The sequence below is a fragment of the Panicum virgatum genome, chromosome 4K (assembly GCF_016808335.1).
Source record: "Panicum virgatum strain AP13 chromosome 4K, P.virgatum_v5, whole genome shotgun sequence".
NCBI lineage: Eukaryota > Viridiplantae > Streptophyta > Magnoliopsida > Poales > Poaceae > Panicum > Panicum virgatum.
Window position 1 is genome coordinate 34,888,708 of NC_053139.1, and position 20,205 is coordinate 34,908,912.

The 20,205-nt window shown below is 42.5% G+C and overlaps 1 protein-coding gene across 1 annotated transcript; it reads left to right on the forward strand.

Moving 5' to 3' along the window:
• The first annotated feature begins 12,722 nt into the window (after positions 1-12,722).
• LOC120704879 (diacylglycerol O-acyltransferase 1-2-like) lies at positions 12,723-19,934 on the forward strand. Its single transcript, XM_039989417.1, has 16 exons — positions 12,723-13,136; positions 14,474-14,554; positions 14,700-14,773; positions 14,859-14,934; positions 15,154-15,221; positions 16,004-16,127; positions 16,827-16,925; positions 17,055-17,156; positions 17,235-17,371; positions 17,520-17,601; positions 17,719-17,739; positions 17,884-17,946; positions 18,563-18,610; positions 18,894-18,956; positions 19,120-19,173; positions 19,260-19,934. The coding sequence occupies exons 1-16, from the start codon at positions 12,849-12,851 to the stop codon at positions 19,365-19,367; spliced, it is 1,488 nt and encodes a 495-aa protein (XP_039845351.1). The 5' UTR covers positions 12,723-12,848; the 3' UTR covers positions 19,368-19,934.
• Positions 19,935-20,205: the final 271 nt, after the last annotated feature.

Genomic DNA, 20,205 nt, shown 5'->3' on the forward strand with positions numbered 1-20,205 from the left:
TATCTGTTTCTGCTTGGAGCCTAGGACATAATGAGGTGGTGTTGTGGGGTTCTTCTGGGTTTTAGTGTACTATGTAGAATTCCGACATCGTGTCTATTTTTCTTTGCTAAAGGGGTATTTCCATGGGTTTGCCGGCCAAACGGTACTTCGAACTTGGAATGAGCATGAAGAGATTAACGAGACTTCTTTCTCTTTTGAGTTTTTCTGGCGGACCGGTCGCGGGCACGCTTGAAACTCTTAACAGTTATGTGTGCTGAATTAATCGTTAGAATTGCAAAAAAAAAATGATAAGCTGTGGAGTATAGTATAATAATGAGTATGGTGATGTTATTATATGCCTACGAGCACTTGCTACATGGTGTAAGGAATGCCTAGTTTTTCAAGTGCTTTTTTTAGTGTTTTGGTATCTTGGATCTGCTTGGGTGTTCTATTTGAATTTTCAAAGCAAATTATGTGACTGATGGCTTGAGGGATTTAGGTTCTTAGTTGCTCATTTGCTAGTTATTCTCGAACTCAAAGGACTCCTATTATACAAGTTAATGCCTCTTTGAACTTCCATATTCCGAAGGTTTCCTTGTATCATCAGAACTGTTGGGATCGATGCATACCCAAAGATAAAGATGTTCTTTAGTTTTTCTGATGGGGTGTCAATTGGAGTGGTTGCACTTGAGCAATGCCTTAGTTTAATGCATACTGAAGGCGCCATAAACAAGACAACAAACAATCTGCTACAACATTGACTATGCATTTGCTTTTATGATAATGCTGCTATGGTATTTTGTGTGTTATGGGAAGTTAGGCAACCACGTCATGCGCCCTTAGGTCATTTAAATGGAACTTGTAATTTCATTTTATTTGCTTTTGTGTGAGTAGTTTCTCAGATTAAGTTGGCTTAAACCATACTTGTCGTACTGAAGCGCACGCCATAAAGAGTGGTGTATTGTCATCTTTGGTATTTGTTGAACAAGACTTAAGCTTGTTATAACTGTCTTTCAAGAGTTTGAGGTTTGGATTTTGGATCCAATATTGATTTTTCGTTTCTTTTCTCCAATCTACACCAGAATAACATGATTGTTGAGAAAATGGCTCCTAAATTATTGTTCTGAGCCCGAGATATGTATTTATAGTGTTTGGAGTTCATAATTGTTGATATTGTTTTGTTCCGCTTCAGATTGTCATCATATTTCCTATCTTGTGGGTATGACCTAGTGTTGTCTAGTACTATTTTCATGTCACTATGGCTATTGGTCGTCTTGTTCAGGCTATTGTTCAGTGAGATGCTTTGCTTTCCCTGCATATTTATACCCACCTGGGATTCTATTATCGAATATTGATCTATGGAGGTGACATTAACTTGTATGTATCTGCTCATCCATGTACCTTGGCATAGTGCAAGCGTATGTGTTTGAGAAAGAAAACATAGCACCTGTCACCCCATATCTATCAGGCTAAAATCTAAATAAAGTTAAAATGAAGATAAATGTATTTCCTGAATAGCTTGTTATCTTGTTGAGGTGGATGGTAGATTTTACACTGCCAGATTTTAGTAAATTGGATTCCAGTTCCTGCCATAACCATTTGCCTTGGAAGGGGGATTTTTCGAGCCGTTGGATTTGTTAGTTTTGTCACTCTTGTTTGCTTCTGGTTACAGGGAGAAACTAAGTGTCATCTTAAAAGCGAAATTGCATTGGCTGGCTGTATTCTGTTATGCCGGACGGTGCTATGTTCTTGTACGCAGCAAGTTGTTTCTGTTGCTTCGCGGATGGCAGATCTGTTTCTTCAAAAGCATAAGCTGGAACAGATTGTCGTCTAAGGGCTGTGTCCCATCCTCGGACTGTGTCGGGCAGGCCCGCGGAGGCATGCCGAAAGAGGTTCCAGTTGAGTATCGTAGGATATGTTTTTCAAAAAAAGAGTATCGTAGGATTCAAAGGACTCCTATTATTGTACAAGTTAATGCCTCTTTGAACTTTCATAATATGTTACCATATTTCGAAGGTTTCCTTGTACCGTCAGAACTTTTGGGGTGCATACCCAAAGATAAATATGCTCTTTAGTTTTTTTGATTGAGTGTCAATTGGAATGGTTGTACTTGAGCAATGCCTTTTAGTTTAACGCATACTGAAGGCGCCATAAACAAGACCTTTGCAAACAATGTGCTACAACATTGACTGTACATTTGCTTTTACGATAATGCTGCTATGATATTTTGTATGTTATGGGAAATTAGGCAACCACCCCATGCACCCTTAGGTCATTTAAATGGTGCTTGTAATTTTATTTTATTGCTTTTGTATGAGTAGTTTCTCAGATTAAGTCGGGCTTAAACCATACTTGTCGTACTGAAGCGCACACCATAAAGAGTGGTGTATTGTCATCTTTGGTATTTGTTGAACAAGACTTAAGCTTGTTTACTGCCTTTCAAGGGTTTGAGGTTTAGATTTGGATCTAAGATTGATTTTTTTTTCTTTTCTTTTCTCTAGAGTCTACACTAGGATAAAATGGTTGTTGAGAAAATGGCTCCTAAATTATTGTTCTGAGCCCTAGATATGTATTTATAGTGTTTGAAGTGCATAATTGTTGATATTGTTTGGTTCGACTTCAGATTGTCCACATATTTCCTATCTTGTGGGTATGACCTAGTGTTGTCTATGCCTATTGGTCGTCTTGTTCAGGCTATTGTTCAGTGAGATGCTTTGCTTTCCCTGCTTATTTATATCCACCTGAGATTCTATTATCGAATATTGATCTTTGGAGGTGGCATTAACTTGTATGTATCTATCTGTTCATTCGTTTACCTTGGTATAGTGCAGCGGTACGTGTTTGAGAAAACATAGCACCTGGTATCCATTGGGCTAAAAGGCTAAAAGCTAAATAAAGTTGCAATGAAGATATTGTCTGGGATCCAATTTACTAAATGTATTTCTTGAATAGCGTGTTATCTTGTTGAGGTGGATGGTTGGTTTTACAGTGCCAGATTTTAGTAAATTGGATTCCAGTTCCTGCCATAACCATTTGCCTTGGAAGGGGCATTTTTTGAGCCGTTGGATTTGTTAGTTTTGTCACTCTTTGTTAGGGTTCAGCACAAGAACTAGGGAGATTTCATATAGTTTGGGGATAAATCAGCAAGAACAGAGTTACAGCAGGGACGAAGAAGACGGGGAAGAACAGGATAATGAATTGTTCACCGCATAACTGCCTCCTCCACGAGTCTCTTTGCACCCTTATACCCGGGTGGACAGAGTTACAAACACAATACATGGGCCTGGCCCAGCCTACTGTAGTACTACTCACTATGGCGGCCCATATGACCCGTGACATTGCCCCCTCCTCGAGATCCAGCTTGTCCCCAAGCTGGAGCAACTGGGAATCGTCGATGACATTCATGATACTCTTCCCAAGTGGCCAATGTTGCCGGGAGATCAGACCAGTGGATCAACAGTTTGGTAACCAAAGAAGAACCGTGCTCAACAATCTTGGAGTCAATGACAGCTATAGGCACAAGCTCAGCGGATGGATCAAGAGGAACAGCGGAGAGGTCAGAGCTGACTTGTACCTGGGAGCTGATGTGCTTCTTGAGTTGTGAGACATGAACCACATGATGGATCTTGGCGTCAGCAGGAAGATCCAATTTGTAAGCCACCGTACCCACTTTCTGCAGAATTCGATAGGGGCCAAAGAATCTGAAGGAAAGTTTGTGGTTGAGACGGATTGCCATAGATGATTGAATGAAGGGCTGCAACTTCAGATACACTAGGTCACCAACTTCAAAGTGCCGTTCAGAATGCCCTTTATCAGCTTGTGATTTCATCCGCTGTTGGGCTCGCAGGAGTTGCTGTTGTATGAGGTCAATCAGTAAGTTCCTCTCCTTCAGCCAGTTGTCCAAATCCGGTACAGAGCATGCATCCAGATTAGCAATGCCGAAGTGGCGTGGAGGGTGACCATAAAGAACTTCAAATGGTGATCGCTGCAGAGCAGAATGAAAGGAAGTGTTGTACCAAAATTCTGCTAGTGGCAGCCATTTAAACCACTGCTTTGGACAGGAATGGATTGAACACCGTAAAAAGGTTTCCAAGCACTGATTGAGTCGCTCAGTTTGTCCATCTGTTTGGAGGTGATATGCTGAACTCATGAGGAGTTGTGTGTCAGTCAGCTTGAAAAGTTCCTGCCATACTTTGCTGGTGAAGACTTTGTCTCTATCTGAAACTATTGACACAGGAAGGCCATGGAGTTTGTATATGTTTGCCATATAAGCTTGAGCCACTTGTAATGCAGTGAAGGGATGTGATAATGCAATGAAGTGCCCATACTTAGAGAACTTGTCAATGACAACTAGGATCACATCATGCTTATAGAAAACTAGAAGCCCTTCAATGAAATCCATGCACACTACTGACCAGAGAGTGCTTGGGACTAGCAGGGGTTGCAGAAGGCCAGGTTGTTTGACATGTTCTACCTTAGCCTGCTCACAGACAGAGCACTGCTGAATATAACTTCTGATTGTGTCCTTCATTTTTGGCCAAGCAAAAAGGGCCTTAATTCTGTGGTAGGTGGCATGAAAGCCAGAATGCCCACCAATTCCACTGGAATGCATTGCCTGAGTGACATGTTGTTGAGCTAATTTGTTATTCCCAACCCACACCCTGCCATTGAACCTGATGAGTCCATTGTTAAAGGAGAATCCTTTACTGTTGGGGGAAGAGACAGTCAATTCAGCTAGCAACTGTTGATCCTCTAAATCATCCTGATAGCCACTGATCAAATTTTCTTGCCAAGTAGGTATGCAAGAGGATACTGCTGCAACAGTCATAGGAGTGGGGAGTCTAGACAGAGCATCAGTGGCAGTATTGGCATTGCCCTTTTTATACACAATCCTGTGGTTGAGATCCATTAGCTTCAGCATAACCTTGTGTTGTAATTTTGTGTGGGCTCGTTGCTCAGTGAGGTACAACAAGCTTCTGTGATCTGTCCTGATGAGGAATTCTTTGTGCTGCAAATATGGGCGTCATTTCTCAACTGCCATTAGAATGGCCATACATTCCTTCTCATAAGTTGAGAGTGCTTGGTTTCTGGGACAGAGAGGTTTACTGAGATATGCCGCTGGGTGGCCTTCTTGCATTAACACAGCACCCAATCCATAGTCACATGCATCAGTTTCTAAAACAAAAGTTTTGCTGAAGTCTGGAATTGCTAGGACATGAGCTTCCATCAAAGCTTGTTTCAGTAGCTGAAATGCCTCTTCAGTGGAACAAGTCCAGATGAAGGGTGTTCCTTTCTTTAGCAGATTTGTTAGTGGTCTACAAATCATTCCATAGTGTTTGATGAACTTCCTGTAGTAGCCTGTTAATCCCAGAAATCCTCTGAGCTCTCTAAGATTCTTAGGCAAGGGTCATTGCTGAACTGCCACAATCTTGGATGTTCAGTGGAGACACCCTGAGCAGAAATACAATGCCCCAAATATTCAATGGACTGCTGTGCAAATGAACACTTAGATAATTTGAGGAAGAACTGATGCTCCTGAATGATGTTGAATACTTTGTTCAACAGCTGAATGTGTTCTTCCAAGCTGTGGGAGTAAACTAGAATATCATCCATAAACACTAGTACTCCTTGTCTTAACACAGATGTAAAAATTGTGTTCATGACACTTTGAAATGTAGCTGGAGTATTAGTGAGGCCAAATGGCATTACCAGAAACTCATATAGCCCACTATGAGTCATGAAGACTGTCTTATGTTCATCACCTTTGGTTACCCTGATTTGATGATATCCAGAGCGAAAATCCAGCTTAGAGAACCACTGGGCACCTGCCAACTCATCAATAAGCTCATCCACTACTGGCAAAGGGTGTTTATTCTTGACAGTGATGCTATTCAAGTGACTGTAGTCCACACAAAATCTCCAAGCTCCATCTTTTTTCTTTACCAACAGCACTGGAGAAGCATAAGGGCTAGCACTTGGCCTGATCACCCCATGTTTCAGCATCTCTTGCAGTTGTTTCTCGATCTCAGTTTTCTGTGCTGGAGCATATTTATAGGGTCTAACATTGACAGGTTGAGCACCCGGGATCGGGGGAATGTTGTGATCAAACTGTCTGGTAGGGGGTAGTGTTGATGGTTCTTGAAACAAGTGGCCATTTGGAGCAAGAAGGTGCTGTATTTCAGGCAATTCATGGACAACACTGTCATTTGTCACAGCCTGAACAGAGACATCTGGGTGCTCAATACTGGAAGTTTGAGAGTAAGCTTTCAGCTGAAGGCAATGAGACACTGCTCCTCTTCTAAGTAGGCCTTTCAGCTTTCTTGCACTGATAGCAGTACACTTGGATGTGTCTGACCTTACCCCAAATAGCTTAATTCTTTTCGCTTTGTAAGTGAAGGACATCATTTTATTCTTCCAGTGGACAACTATGGGGTTGCATTCTTCAAGCCAGTCTTCACCCAAGATCATATCATAGCACTATAATGGAAGAATGCCATCATCAGAAGCAAACTGGTGACCCTGCACAGTCCATTGCAATTCAGGAATTCTCTGATTACAAGCCATTGGACTCTCATCAGCAGCTAAGAATTTGGTGGTTGCATAGATTTGAGAGGTAATTTGTAGGCGAGATGCTAACTGCTCACTAATAAATGTCCCAACACTGCCTGAATCCACCAGAATCAGCACATCATGATTACCAATCATACCCTGTAGTTTCATTGTTCTCCTCTGGGTAGACTGCTGAACAGGACTAGTGCCAACTGCCATAACAGCACCCTGATCGACTTCCTCATCGCTTGCCATGTCATCAGGATCATCAAAATGTTCCAAAGCATCCAATAGCTCTTCAATTACATGGAGGGAGACCTGTGGAGGACATTTGACCCCATTTCTCTCCACACTTATAGCAAAGTCCATTCTTCTTTCTGAATGCCATTAGAGATTTGAATTTGTCTTCAGTATCAAACTTTTCAGGCCTGTTCCTGTTCTGCATCGTTCTGTCAGGGGTTGCAAACTTATCTGACTGCATAACTGAACGATGGCTGATCTTGACGGTATCTCTCTGCACCCCTTTGCCTCTGAGATTGTTTAGCTCCTCTTCTTGAAGTAGGGCAAGAGCACTTGCTGTCTGTACATCGGCAGGTCTGTGCAAGGCAATCACAGAATGAATTTCCTCTTGCAAACCCCCTAGTGTGCCATCATAGTGTGTGTTGTATAGCAGAATCCCATGGGACAGATGCTCGAAGTGTTCCAGGTATTCAGATACCGAACCTGTTTGCTTGAGGGTGTCCAACTGGCGCGGCTGAAGTTGGTACTGATCCTTGTCAAACCTCTCGAAGACCGCCGAGCAGAACTTGTCCCAATCAAGAACACGCCCACGACGTTCAAACGTCAGCAACCAGGACGCCACCGCGCCCGTGAAGTTCAGCGCCGCGAAGCGGGTCTTCAACTCCGGGCTTACCGAGAATACCTCAAAGTACATGTCACAGCGATCCCGCCAGAGGCGAGGGTTATCACCATCGAATTTGGGGAACTCAAGCTTCGGCAAGTGCGATGTCTTGCCTGAAGCTGAGGGCGCAACATCACAAAAATGAGAGGACGATGGATTCGGTTCAGGGAACATACCCGTGACCGGGTGTGGCGGATGAGACCCAAGGATCCCACCGCCAACATCCCGGTGGTTGAGGTCATTGCGGTGCCCACTGGGCCGCTTCAAGGTCGATGCAGATGGGCGCATCTCTTGTTGTGGAGCCATGTTGAGATCGAACTGAGATGTCCATCTCGAGGGCGGATGCGGAGGGGCGGTGAGGGGTCTCTGTGGTGGTGGCGGTGGTGGTGGTGGTGGTGCCACCTCCAAACACTGCAGATGCAATGCCGTGCTCTCCGATTTGGTGAGCAACGTGGTCGTCGCCGCCTCCGCGGTCGTCCTCCATGCCTCCAAACCCGTGAGCTTGGTCAGCATCTAATTCAAGAGCACGTCGAATCCATCAAGCTTCTTCGAGACGTCGTCCATGGAGGAAGTCATCTGGGCCTCAAACTTGGTGGGCTTCCTCGGCGCCAGATCGCCAGAAAGGTGTGAAGCAGGGCGCCCGTTCCTCGACTAGACCTAAGCGGCACATGAGGGGGTGGACGGCGGCGCCGGGCTGGCTAACCGTCGATTTGCGGTGGCCGCCGCCGACTGGGAGTCGGTGGGCGGGGCGTGGACGCCGGGATCGGAAGATCACCGGCGGAGCAGACCTAGGATGTTGTGGGTGGCTCCGGTCAGGAACGGGTAGCGGCGGTGAACTCGGCAGTAGCGCGCCGGGGATCGAAGAATCTGATACCAACTGTTAGGGTCCGGCGCAAGAACTAGGGAGATTTCAGATAGTTTGGGGATAAATCGGCAAGAACAGAGTTACAACAGGGAGGAAGAAGACGGGGAAGAACAGGACAATGAATTGTTCACCGCATAACTGCCTCCTCCACGAGTCTCTTTGCACCCTTATACCCGAGTGGACAGAGTTACAAACAGAATACATGGGCCTGGCCCAGCCTACTGTAGTACTACTCACTATGGCGGCCCATCTAGCCGTGACACTCTTGTTTGCTTCTAGTTACAGGGAAAAACTAAGTGTCATCTTAAAAGCGAAAATGCATTGGCTGGCTGTATTCTGTTATGCCGGACGGTGCTATGTTCTTGTACGCAGCAAAGTTGTTTCTGTTGCTTCGCGGATGGCAGATCTGTTTCTCCAAAAGCATAAGCTGGAACAGATAGTCGTCTAAGGGCCGTGTCCCATCCTCGGATTGTGTCGGACAGGCCCGCGGAGGCATGGCGATTGGCGAAAGAGGTTCCCGTTGAGTATCGTAGGATATGTTTTTCAAAAAAAAAAGAGAGTATCGTAGGATAGCCAAAAAAAGACAAGAAATGTAGTGTGGCCGTGCCAAAAGTGGTTGATGCCGCCGCTACAGGGCAGGATTAGAGAGGGAAGAGGTTTGGTCAGGGATTTGGGATTAGAGGTCTGCAGGATTAGATTAGAGGAAGGGGGCAAAGGGAGAGAGAAACTATTTGGCCAGCGATTTTGGATCAGAGGTGACTAGTAGGTGAGATGGTGTTTTTTCTGACAGCCTCTAACGGGCATGCTTAAGTTTGCTATCGTTGTCACGTGATCCCGCTACCGGCGACCATGGCAGATCTGCATCGGATCAGGGAAGACACAGTTTGTCGTTGCCGATCCACATGATCCGAGACCGAGACGAAAGCCGTCGTCAGTGAGAGGAAGAACGAGTACGGTGTACGGTGGCCGTGGACTGCAATCAGGGCCTCTCGAAATCGCTGTCATCCCAACATTACCATGCCAGAGCGCTGCGCATCTTGTGTTAGCTAGTTCAAGTATTCCCCTAGAGCCACTGTTTCGTGTTTGGCAATTGGCATCATCAAATAGTGTGGACTCAACAAAATATCAGCAGGTCCTTTTCCTTTTTTTTTAAATTCCGGGCAAGAAATACTGACAAGTTGGTCTCAGCTCTCGATTTGACCGTTATCTTCACGCAGAAAGGTGCAGCAATATTCGATGCCCTTCGAGAAAAGGAGGGCGGTATATGTCCAGATGTTTAATCGCACGTCACTATCTATCTATCAAGCATCTGAATATTTCTTTCTTCCTTAATTTTTCCACATCGGCTGGTTTGGCTTGGCCCATAGGTTTTTGTAACGGAGAAAAGGTAGCACTCCTGCTATGAAAAGTTAAAGATATCTCGATCAATATAATATTCAGCCTCCTTCAAGTTGGGTGGATCAGATAATAGCACTATATATTTATATGCATGGACTAGTTTTGCGAGATTAACTTCATTTTTCCATGCACCGGCTCCGGATGTATCCTTCTTCTTTATCAATGAAATAGGCACAATCTTGTGCCCGTTTGTTCAAAAAAAATATTTATATGCATCGTGATAGCCTAACAATTTTAGTTATCCTTAGTTTGCTTTTCCGATCCCTTTTTTACAAAGACAAAATTTACTGCTAGGGCAAAAAGACTTTTGACCAATAATGACTATAGTAATATTTTATTTATCTGATGAACATTAAAATAGATATAAAAACGTATTTTGGCGCATTTGACTAACATAAATAGATCTAGTAACGTTAAGTTTGTAGAGAAAAGCTATACATCAATAACATAATGATTAGTATAAAGGTTTGCCCTAAACAAATAAACGATATCGTCATTTCACAAGGCCCTTCTACGCACTATTACATTGATGGGCCCTACTCCATCTAATTCTCTATCAGTTGCGACTTTTTATATAGTCACTCCGTCCTACTTTATTTACTCATGCTACAATGAGCTCACGGTACACCCCGTTGCATGGTCGGCCGTCATACAAGCCAACAAACTTTGTGCGTAGGTACATGTCTTACATCGAGTGCCGCCGGCATTATCCCGTTTGCGAAGAGAAACCTAGCGATAATTTACAATATATGTAGTGGACATTTCTACTTCTGTTTGCTTTCTCTAGTGTCATCAAGCATCATGTGAAAGTACTAATGGCAAGTTGGCGTTTACCAATTCTACATCAGCAGCACGGGATAGAAATCCAATCATAATACTCCCTTCGTTTTTATTTACATATCGTATTAGGTTTGTCCTAAGTCAAACTTGACTAACTTTAACTAAGTCTATAGAAAATGTATAGCAACAACTATACTATCAAATATATACACTATCAACGTATACTTCAGGGTGGATTCAATGAAATGAATTTCATATTATAATAATTATTTTTTCTATAAATTTGGTCAAAATTTATCAAGTTTGACATAGGACAAACCTAATAGGACATGTAAATAAAAACAAAGGGATTAGTTATTTAGATATTTGATACTTTTGTCGTTATTGTATCTTGTCAGTGCTCGTCCAATAACTTTATAGGTATGATTTCTTAATCACACTTTGAGGTAGATGAAGAAATACATCACCCTTGCCTTGTCCAAATGCACCACGCCCTTGGCACATCACCCCTTCCTCCTTGCTCTCTTTTTCTTCTTCCTTCATCTTCTTCTTCCACGGATGAAAAATGTTGGGGGGCTCCTTGGGATGCATGAGGTGTGTGTGTGGTGGTGGTGGTTGGGGGGGGGGGGGGGGGGCTTTGAGGAATTATCCCCTATCGTCACTCCACCTGGTGAACGTATCAGGTGCAAACCAATCTCTCCATGCAAACTATGGAAACTTAAATCTGAGTCATTGGATCAACATCCAAGGAGTACGAGGAATTGGGTAATTTTACAATCTAAACCCTCCCTTGGATTGGGTAATCACACTTTTATAAATCTCCCTCACACCTCTCTGCGCTCCTCCCCTTGGATGTTGATCTGATGGTCCAGATTGAAGTTTCTATAATTTGCACGGAGAAATTGGTTTGCACCTGATATGTTCCCCTCCACCTGATCCTATCATCTTTATCTTGCTGTCTGCCTCTTATAGTAGTCCACTTGTTCCTGGCATCGCGCTTGCACATCCCCATCTCATCAACCATTGATCATCGTCGTCTAGCCTTAGCACTTGCAGCACCTTCTCTCTGACCTCCGTCTCTCTTTGACGAAATCCGAACACAAAGCACTAACTAAGGATTGGGAGCATCGATTGTGTTACCAACTAAAGTCTTATGCGTGTGGAGGCTAAATCAACCTTGTTCCCTTTTTAACACGGTTTATTTGGAGTACTTCAATTCAACAATGTTTATGATCTTCGATTTGTTCAGCAAGCTAATTTCCGAAGAGTACACAAATGCACGATAAAATCTCCATTAAATTCTAACTACTCTCTTAGTTCCGAATTGTAAACTGTTGTAGTTTCGATTTGAGTGAAACTCATCTAGTTTTGATCAGATCTATAGACAAGTTAATAAATATCAACAATATCAATCTACTTCCACTATATATCTTGGTAGTGCATTATTTGATATTGTAAATATTAATATATTTTCCAATGAACTTGGCCGAAATTCGATAAGTTTGATCTAGATCAAAATTAAAATGACATGCAACTTAGAACCAAGAGAGAGTATGAAGCAATCTCAGCAGCGTGGCGCCACAGACTGCCTGGACAAATGCATGAGAGATTGTATTATGGAGTTTGATTTTTTTTAATCTGAACTCGAAATTTTGAGCTTGTTTTCTAAAAGAACCCTCAAGTGCAAGTTTTCCCGCTCAATTACTTAATCTAGTTTTCCGGTTGGAATCCGAAGTAAAGTAGCTCAGGTTCCAAGTTTGATTTCTCCGTTCAAACTGCATTGGAACATCACTCGAGTGTTGGGTACACGTATCTTCCTCTTCCTTCAGAGTTCAAAAAAAAAAATCACCGAAACGTTTCCAAGTTATCCTATGCAGGTCTGTGAGTAATTTGATTTAACAGTATTCGTTTGATTTTGCCATCAAAAGAAAATCATTTCTTTTGTTTTCTCGCTGCGAAAAAAGTTGCACCCTTAAAAACGGGCTCCCTGGGACGTGCCAATCTCAGGCCGGCTCGCCCGCACGCACGCTGCTGGATCCAAACCACAAGCAGACCGACAGCCGTGCCGCCTCCTCGGAGAAGAGAAGCGGCCGCGCCTGCGCCGACGCGCCGGGCCGGCGGGCCCTGCCAGCCAGGCCGGTGACGGAGCGGACGCCTGGCGACCTCCCCCGCGCACGTGTCCGCTTTCCGAGGCCCGCCGTCCCCGCCCCCCGCGCTTTCCTGCGTCAGCCGCCCCCACAGCCCAACACCCGCATCAAAACCCGCACCTCGCCTCCTCGCATCATCCTCCTCCTCCCCACCACTGCCACCGCCGCCCCCCCAAGCAAGTCTCGCGGCCCCAGCCCGAACCCCGGAGGCCGAGGCTTCCTCCCTCCCATGGCCCCGCCCCCCTCCATGGCGGCCGCCTCCGATCGCGCCGGCCCCGGACCCGACGCCGGCGCGGGCGCGGGCGAGCCCTCGCTCCGCCTCCGCCGCGCCCCCTCCGCCGACGCCGGCGACCTCGCCGGCGACTCCTCCGGCGGCCGGCGCGAGAACGGCGACCCGCCCCCGCCCCCGAATCCGCAGCAGCACCAGCAGCCCGAGATGCTGCACTACCGCGCGTCGGCGCCCGCGCACCGCCGCGTCAAGGAGAGCCCCCTCAGCTCCGACGCCATCTTCCGGCAGGTGAGGATGCGCCAACGCTTGGAATCTCCGTCTCCCTGCCGATTTCCGCGATTCCATGACCCGTGCGAAACCTTGTCGCTTCCAGTCAACTCTGCCTCTGCCCCTTTGTGTTCAAATCGCGCTTTGTGCTGTCGTTAGCTTAATACGCGTCAGTTACCGTCTCCCGTGCTCGGATGCCTGAATCGCCGATAGATTCTGCGCGTGTTCCGGAACTGGAACGATTCGTTTCGTGGGGGGCATATGCTGCTGGAACGGATTGAGGTCGGTGTTTGCTTGGTTTGGGGATCGGGGGGACCAGTGCGCGGCTGGGCGCCGGGCGCGTGCCATGCAGAATCTGGCATCGGGGGGCTGAAGCAGCAAACAACGAGCGTAACTGTTGCCACTAGGAGACCTCTGTCTCTGTGTGTTGAAACGGAAGGGGCAAACGATGAAACGAGTCGTTTGGAGTCGTTGTTGGTGGCAGTACTGTACAGATAGGCAGATACGGAGATTTGTTGGGACTTCGGTCAGATGGTTCTGAGAGCAGCAGCTGCAGGGCTAACTGGGCAGCTTCAGAGTTAATTGACTTTTCAAACTACAGTTCGTGTTACATTGTTCACGCAGTGCATGCATTATGTTGCATGCTGATTGATGTACTTGCCTTTCTGTTTGGGGCATTGCTTCTGCTTGAGGACCATATAAAGCTTATTCTGGTATGGGACCACATACTAGTTGGCCGTCCATTTTTGACTAGGCATATTATTGGACGGATTTTTTTTCCCTTTTCAATGGACTTGTTTTACATGTCACTCTAGAAAGCCTACCATTGTAGCATTAACTGGGCCCAAACAACTAGATGTCAAATCGTTGAATGAGACTTAAACTGTACACTAGTGAGGCTGGGAAATGATTTGAGCCTCCTACAACTCACGCCCAAATTGGTGCCTTGTCCATACCAAATTTGATCTGTTTCTATCTGAAATTTTTAGTCGTAATAAACGATAACCTAATTTACTTTTGAAGGTAGATAGTTCAATGCTTACTTGGATGATAATCTTATCCTCTGTGAGTTGTCCGAATGTATATACATCGCATTCTTCCTACACATGTTCCTGTGATGCCACCAGAGGACAGATGTCTTTGTGAGAGTTTTACTATAATATTAGTACATCAAATGTCATTTGTATCTTCTTCTTCAACTATGAGTGAATCCTGTCTGTAAGCCATGTGAGAACTTAATTGCAATATCAGTTAATTAATTTTCGTTTATCTTATTATTCTTTAACTGATCCAAGTCATATTTCGTGGTTGCTGCATAACATTGAGGTCCTGAAACTGATCAGTTCTCTTGATTCCAGAGCCATGCGGGTCTCTTGAATCTATGCATTGTTGTGTTGATTGCAGTGAACAGCAGACTCATTATTGAGAATTTAATGAAGGTTTGTTACTTTACTTTTTCATTTCCCTTAATTTCATTCACAGCTCCCAATCCATCTCCAGAACTAGCATTTGGTTCCAGTGCTTTCTGCACACTTTTCTAGTATGCATCTATCACATTTTCATGTTCGGAATTTACTGTTGCAGTATGGCCTATTGATAAGAGCTGGATTTTGGTTCAGTGCAAGGTCACTGGGAGACTGGCCCCTTCTTATGTGCTGGTAGATATACTTTGCTCATTTGATTCTACTGGGTTTCAACTAACAGCAGTAAGCTTCGCAGGATTAATCATTCTGTTTATTGCAGCCTCACGTTACCAATTTTCCCACTTGTTGCGCTCATGGCTGAGAAGCTGATTAGAAGGAAGCTCATTGGTGAACATGTAAGTTTCTCTCACAGCACTGTGTAGTCTTTAGAAAAGTTGCTTCTAAATGACCATGTCATTTTCACCTAACATGCCCTTTTATTGTTTATTATGTATAACTTGGAGTAATATATGTAATATTTGAGTGTCGAATTCTATAAAGGATTCAGCCTTTTTTCTATTCTGTATGCTTTAACTTCCATTGTGCTATTTATGACTAGTATACACCTCTTGCAGGTGGTTATTCTTCTCCATATCATTATTACAACATCTGTCATCATCTATCCAGCTGTTGTGATTCTTAAGTAAGAATTCCTTTTGACTTTGCAGTTTATTTGGATGCATCTATCTATTTTATACATTCGTTGACCTCTATTTAATGGTATGGTATATACTCAATTCGTTTTTTATTCATGATTTGCTGTACTTTCCGGTATGGTGGTGAACTACATTGTTGTGTCTCAACAATTAATCTTTCTTTTAGTTACATGACATACACTTCAAATTGGACGGTTTAAAAGGAGGCTCATATGACACTAATATTTAATTTTATCCTGTGATAAAGTTTCTTATGTAACCTTTGGTCATTTACCTCGAGTCTATATTGCCTTACTCTGTTTTGATCCGTCCACTGAGAGTCATCAAATTGGAAAGATTTATATGTATGTAATCCAGAGATATCAACACATGATGCTGCGGCTATTTTGTTCTCTACCATTGTAGCTTAGAACCCTTTTCTGAAGTGACCTTCAACACTGACCGTATAAAAAAATTGAAAGTAGAAATGTAAAATAAACAGCTGCAGTGTTTGGAATTTCTGATGCTGTTGTGCAAGTAGCATTGGAATATACTGTAATTTGGTTGAGTTAATGCTATCTCTCCAAAAGAGGCATCAGGTGCTGAATGTTATGTTTTTGTTGATTATATTTGTCAATGAGATTCCAATGCTTCATGCAATATGTTACTTAGTTTCATTTAATTTTGTTAGTTTATTTTGATTTTTTGATTGCCAAGAAATGATACTTCAAAATATTGTTTCCAATACATGAATTCTGGATTATCAGCTCAGTTACATAAAAAATTTCAGGTGCGAGTCAGCAGTACTATCAGGATTTGTGCTAATGTTTCTTGCAAGCATCATGTGGATGAAGCTTGTCTCTTATGCACATACAAATTACGATATAAGGGTATTGTCCAAAAGTACTGAAAAGGTAATGTGTTGAAATGTTCATCTGAATTAGTTTAGATATTTGGCTAACAAGTTGCGTGTTCCTCAACCTTGATCTACTCCACTTTAAACTTCTTTTCCAGTTTATTTTATATAGTTCCTTTGTACACAGTGAAATATAGTTTGAATTAATTATATTTCCATTAGGAAAGTCAAACATTTTTGTTTCTAGCTTATCATATTGTGTATTTTTTTGCATAAGCCTAACCTGATGTACTCTTAGGCAAGGATGGTAAGTTTTATCTACACACGTGTGCTACTCCCATCATCTGTATACCTCCGTGCATATGTCTACTACTCATTTATCACTTTGAGTATGTTCATATACTAATGCTAATGTACTTCAAAGGAAATTGTATGAAATATATCAAAAGCATCTCTGTTTTTCAAATATATTGTGATTAACTGATTATGGCTTGATAGTTGATACAATATATGAAAATAAGTATGTGCACATACCCTATGCATGGTCAAATACCCAATAGTATAGACCAACCAAGATGGTCTAGTGTGATCACATACTCCACATACATACTCTTGGTTGGGTCAGATACTATCCTATATCATGAGGTACATGTAGGAGTAGCTACACGTGCGTGTAGAATGGATTTTCCTATGATTATATCATTTATTATTCTCATTTTTCATGACAGTAATTACCATTGTTATTCTTATATAATAGGGTGCTGCATATGGCAATTATGTTGATCCTGAGAATATAAAAGATCCAACCATTAAAAGTCTATTGTACTTTATGTTGGCCCCAACACTTTGTTACCAGGTACTATTCTTCTACAAGGCTTCTATTTGATTTTTTTGAAGTTATGCTATCAATTCCTTCATACTTGTATCTAGTTACACTAGAGACAAAACATGACATGTCCTAATTTCACTTTGGTGCATTATGCAGCCAACTTATCCTCGAACTACATGTATTAGGAAGGGCTGGGTGATCAGACAACTTGTAAAGTGTCTTATTTTTACAGGCCTGATGGGCTTCATAATTGAGCAGGTAAGCCTTCTATGTTCCTTAAGTAACATTTATTTATATGGGGTCTTGAATTAAATTCCAAACCTCTTTTGTTTTCAGTACATAAATCCAATTGTGAAGAATTCCAAGCATCCACTGAAGGGGAATTTCTTGAATGCTATAGAGAGAGTCTTGAAACTCTCAGTGCCAACACTATATGTATGGCTTTGCATGTTCTATTGCTTTTTCCATTTATGGTTAGTAACTTACTTCAGTTGGGTACCATGTGTATAAGAAGTACCTTAAGTTTAGTAGATAGTGGTGGTTATCTTCAGTGGGGCAAGTGACTTTTGACCTGACATTGATGTTTCCTCTACACGACTTTCATCCTTTTCTTTATTCCAGGCTGAACATTCTAGCTGAACTCCTTCGATTTGGTGACCGTGAATTCTACAAGGACTGGTGGAATGCCAAAACTGTTGAAGAGGTGAGAGGCCTGTTAAAATCTGAGTTCATTTCTTTTCCAGGTGAAAATTTAAATAGGACTGACATTAATTACATTTCCATGCATTTTAATGCGATAATATTTTGGGGCTTACTTCAGTACTGGAGAATGTGGAACATGGTAATCTTCTTGCTACATCCATCTTCATATTTCTTTACTCTTGTTCAGCCGGCACTTCATTACTTGACAAATAACATTGTTATGGTAGTGACTGATAAAAGCATATCCTTCAAGTAACTGACAATTGGTCTACCTTTTTGTCAGCCTGTACATAAGTGGATCATTCGACATATATATTTTCCATGCATAAGGAAGGGCTTGCCCAGGGTAATTTCTTCTATATGTCTACAAGAAGTGCACATTCTTTGCGTCCAATTTTCTGTATGTAGTTAGTTTGAAACACCCACTCAGTGGACCTATGCTAAATAGTTCCAAAATAATATATTATTTTTGACTTTCTACATGATGCTCATACATAACAGTAAAAAATTCACCATATACAAATCTTGAAAAATGCGGAATTAGGCTGGCCAGAGTATTAGCACTCAATCATCATAGTTCTAATGAAGACAACCAAACAATTGACAATACTGTTGTGAGAATGTCAGAATATGACAGAGAATGTCAGAATATGACAGATTAAGAATTTAGTTTCGTTGTTAAATGATATACCATGCAGATAGTACTGTTTGGAAACAAATTTGGGATAAATTCATGAAATATACATGGATTAGGTGTACATAAAACAATTGAGGATAGAGTACAGAAGGATATCTGATATTGAGTTGGGAAAAATATCTTAATTCTGCCTTCTGTTGACTGTCATATGTAAATACATGAAGAAAGAAAAATTCTGTTGGTCTATGACATTCTTTACTTTTCTGAAGTGACATGATTTTTCTCAGTTCTTAATTCTCAAATTGATATTGTATCTGCACTGCAGGGTGTAGCTATTCTAATCTCGTTTCTGGTTTCAGCTGTATTTCATGAGGTACTATAGTTCTTCTGAAATCTTTATTGCTTATACGTCATTTCTGATTCATTTTCTGGACACCAGCTAAAGCAGGAAACAACAGGTTTCTATGCTGTTATTGAGAAATGCTCTCGCTTGAATTCCAGTCAGCATGTTACCAATATAATCCATCTTGAACATTGGCTTCTTTTCTTCTTTCATTTTGCATGTTTCCGTTTCACTTAAAAGAATGTCATATGACCATTTGCATGTATTTTTCAGTTTAGCATAATCTCATTTCCTTTTCATTGTGAATTTGCAGATATGTGTTGCTGTGCCATGCCACATTTTCAAATTCTGGGCATTTTTTGGGATCATGTTTCAGGTATAGAACTATAGAAGTAACACTTACATGTATCAGTTCATATCCTCATATTTCAGATTTCCATCGCTACATTCCATAAAGAACCACGTTACACCATCCTGGATACAATATACTTTCCACTTTTTTCACATAGGCTGACACCACTGATGTCTTTCTTCCCCAGATACCGTTGGTGTTCTTGACAAGATATCTTCAAGATAAGTTCCAGAACATAATGGTATGCTGCCCTTAAACACAATCTCCGTTTCTTCCATTGCTTCGTCCCACTGAATAACCTCACATAAACTGTACCAATCTGAGCAGGTGGGCAACATGATATTCTGGTTCTTCTTCAGCATAGTCGGGCAGCCGATGTGTGTCCTTTTATATTATCATGATGTCATGAATAGGCAAGCCCAGGCAAGTAGATAGTTCTGCTGAAATATGAACCATAATACAGATCATCAGATGGAAACAGGATCGAATATGCTGGAAGCTGTAGCAGCCCCCGTGGCATGTTTGTCACCAGCTAGTCAGCTTGCAAATGCTCCCATTCCGTGCAGCCGTGCCAGGGATGCAGCGTGTACATTTCCAGTGATGCAACATCAAGATCTGACAGCGCTACCAACATGTCAAGACTCTACACTTTTTCAGTATATGTCAGCAGTTCTGTGTGCATAATGTCGTGTAACATGTAAGTATGTACCATGAAATCCGTGATGTGTCACGCCTTGAGGATAAAAAATGAGCCCAAAAGAAGAAGAAAAAGGCTCACTTAAGATGTAGAGAGACAGGGTAAACAAGTTCGTGGAGCAGATATATCAAAACCTGAAATGAACTTCGTCTGAGCTGTGACACCTGGTTAGAGGAAGCCTATTGTACGCTGATACAAGTTTGTGTACTAAATTGCTGGAAAAGAATAATGAATGCGCGTGTAACGCGCTGAGAAGTTGGTATTGCCTTTGTTAATGAAGATATAAGGCATGGTCTTTCTGTTCATGAATCTTCTCCTATGATGTGATGTCTGAGTAAGGGCAACCAAACAGGCCGCGCTGAGCTCGAGCTCGAGCCCCGCCTATGTTTTCGTTCATTCGGTGGCTCTGCATCAAAATGGGTGCGTTAGCACCCCACCACAATTTCATACGCCTGATTTCCTCGCACGAGTTATACCGGTGTACACTACCTATGATGGTAATGTCTCCGTCCTAGCTCCTAGGATACTTATCCTAAGGCGCGCAAATAATTTAAGATTTAAATTTAAAACATTTGA

Bases quoted from the DNA above. Each gene is read 5' to 3' on its own strand.
- LOC120704879 (XM_039989417.1), top strand. From the start codon at position 12,849: ATGGCCCCGCCCCCCTCCATGGCGGCCGCCTCCGATCGCGCCGGCCCC. The intron at 17,372-17,519 runs GTTAGTAACTTA...TCTTTATTCCAG, and splicing joins TATTGCTTTTTCCATTTATG to GCTGAACATTCTAGCTGAAC. The intron at 17,740-17,883 runs GTAATCTTCTTG...CCTTTTTGTCAG, and splicing joins ACTGGAGAATGTGGAACATG to CCTGTACATAAGTGGATCAT.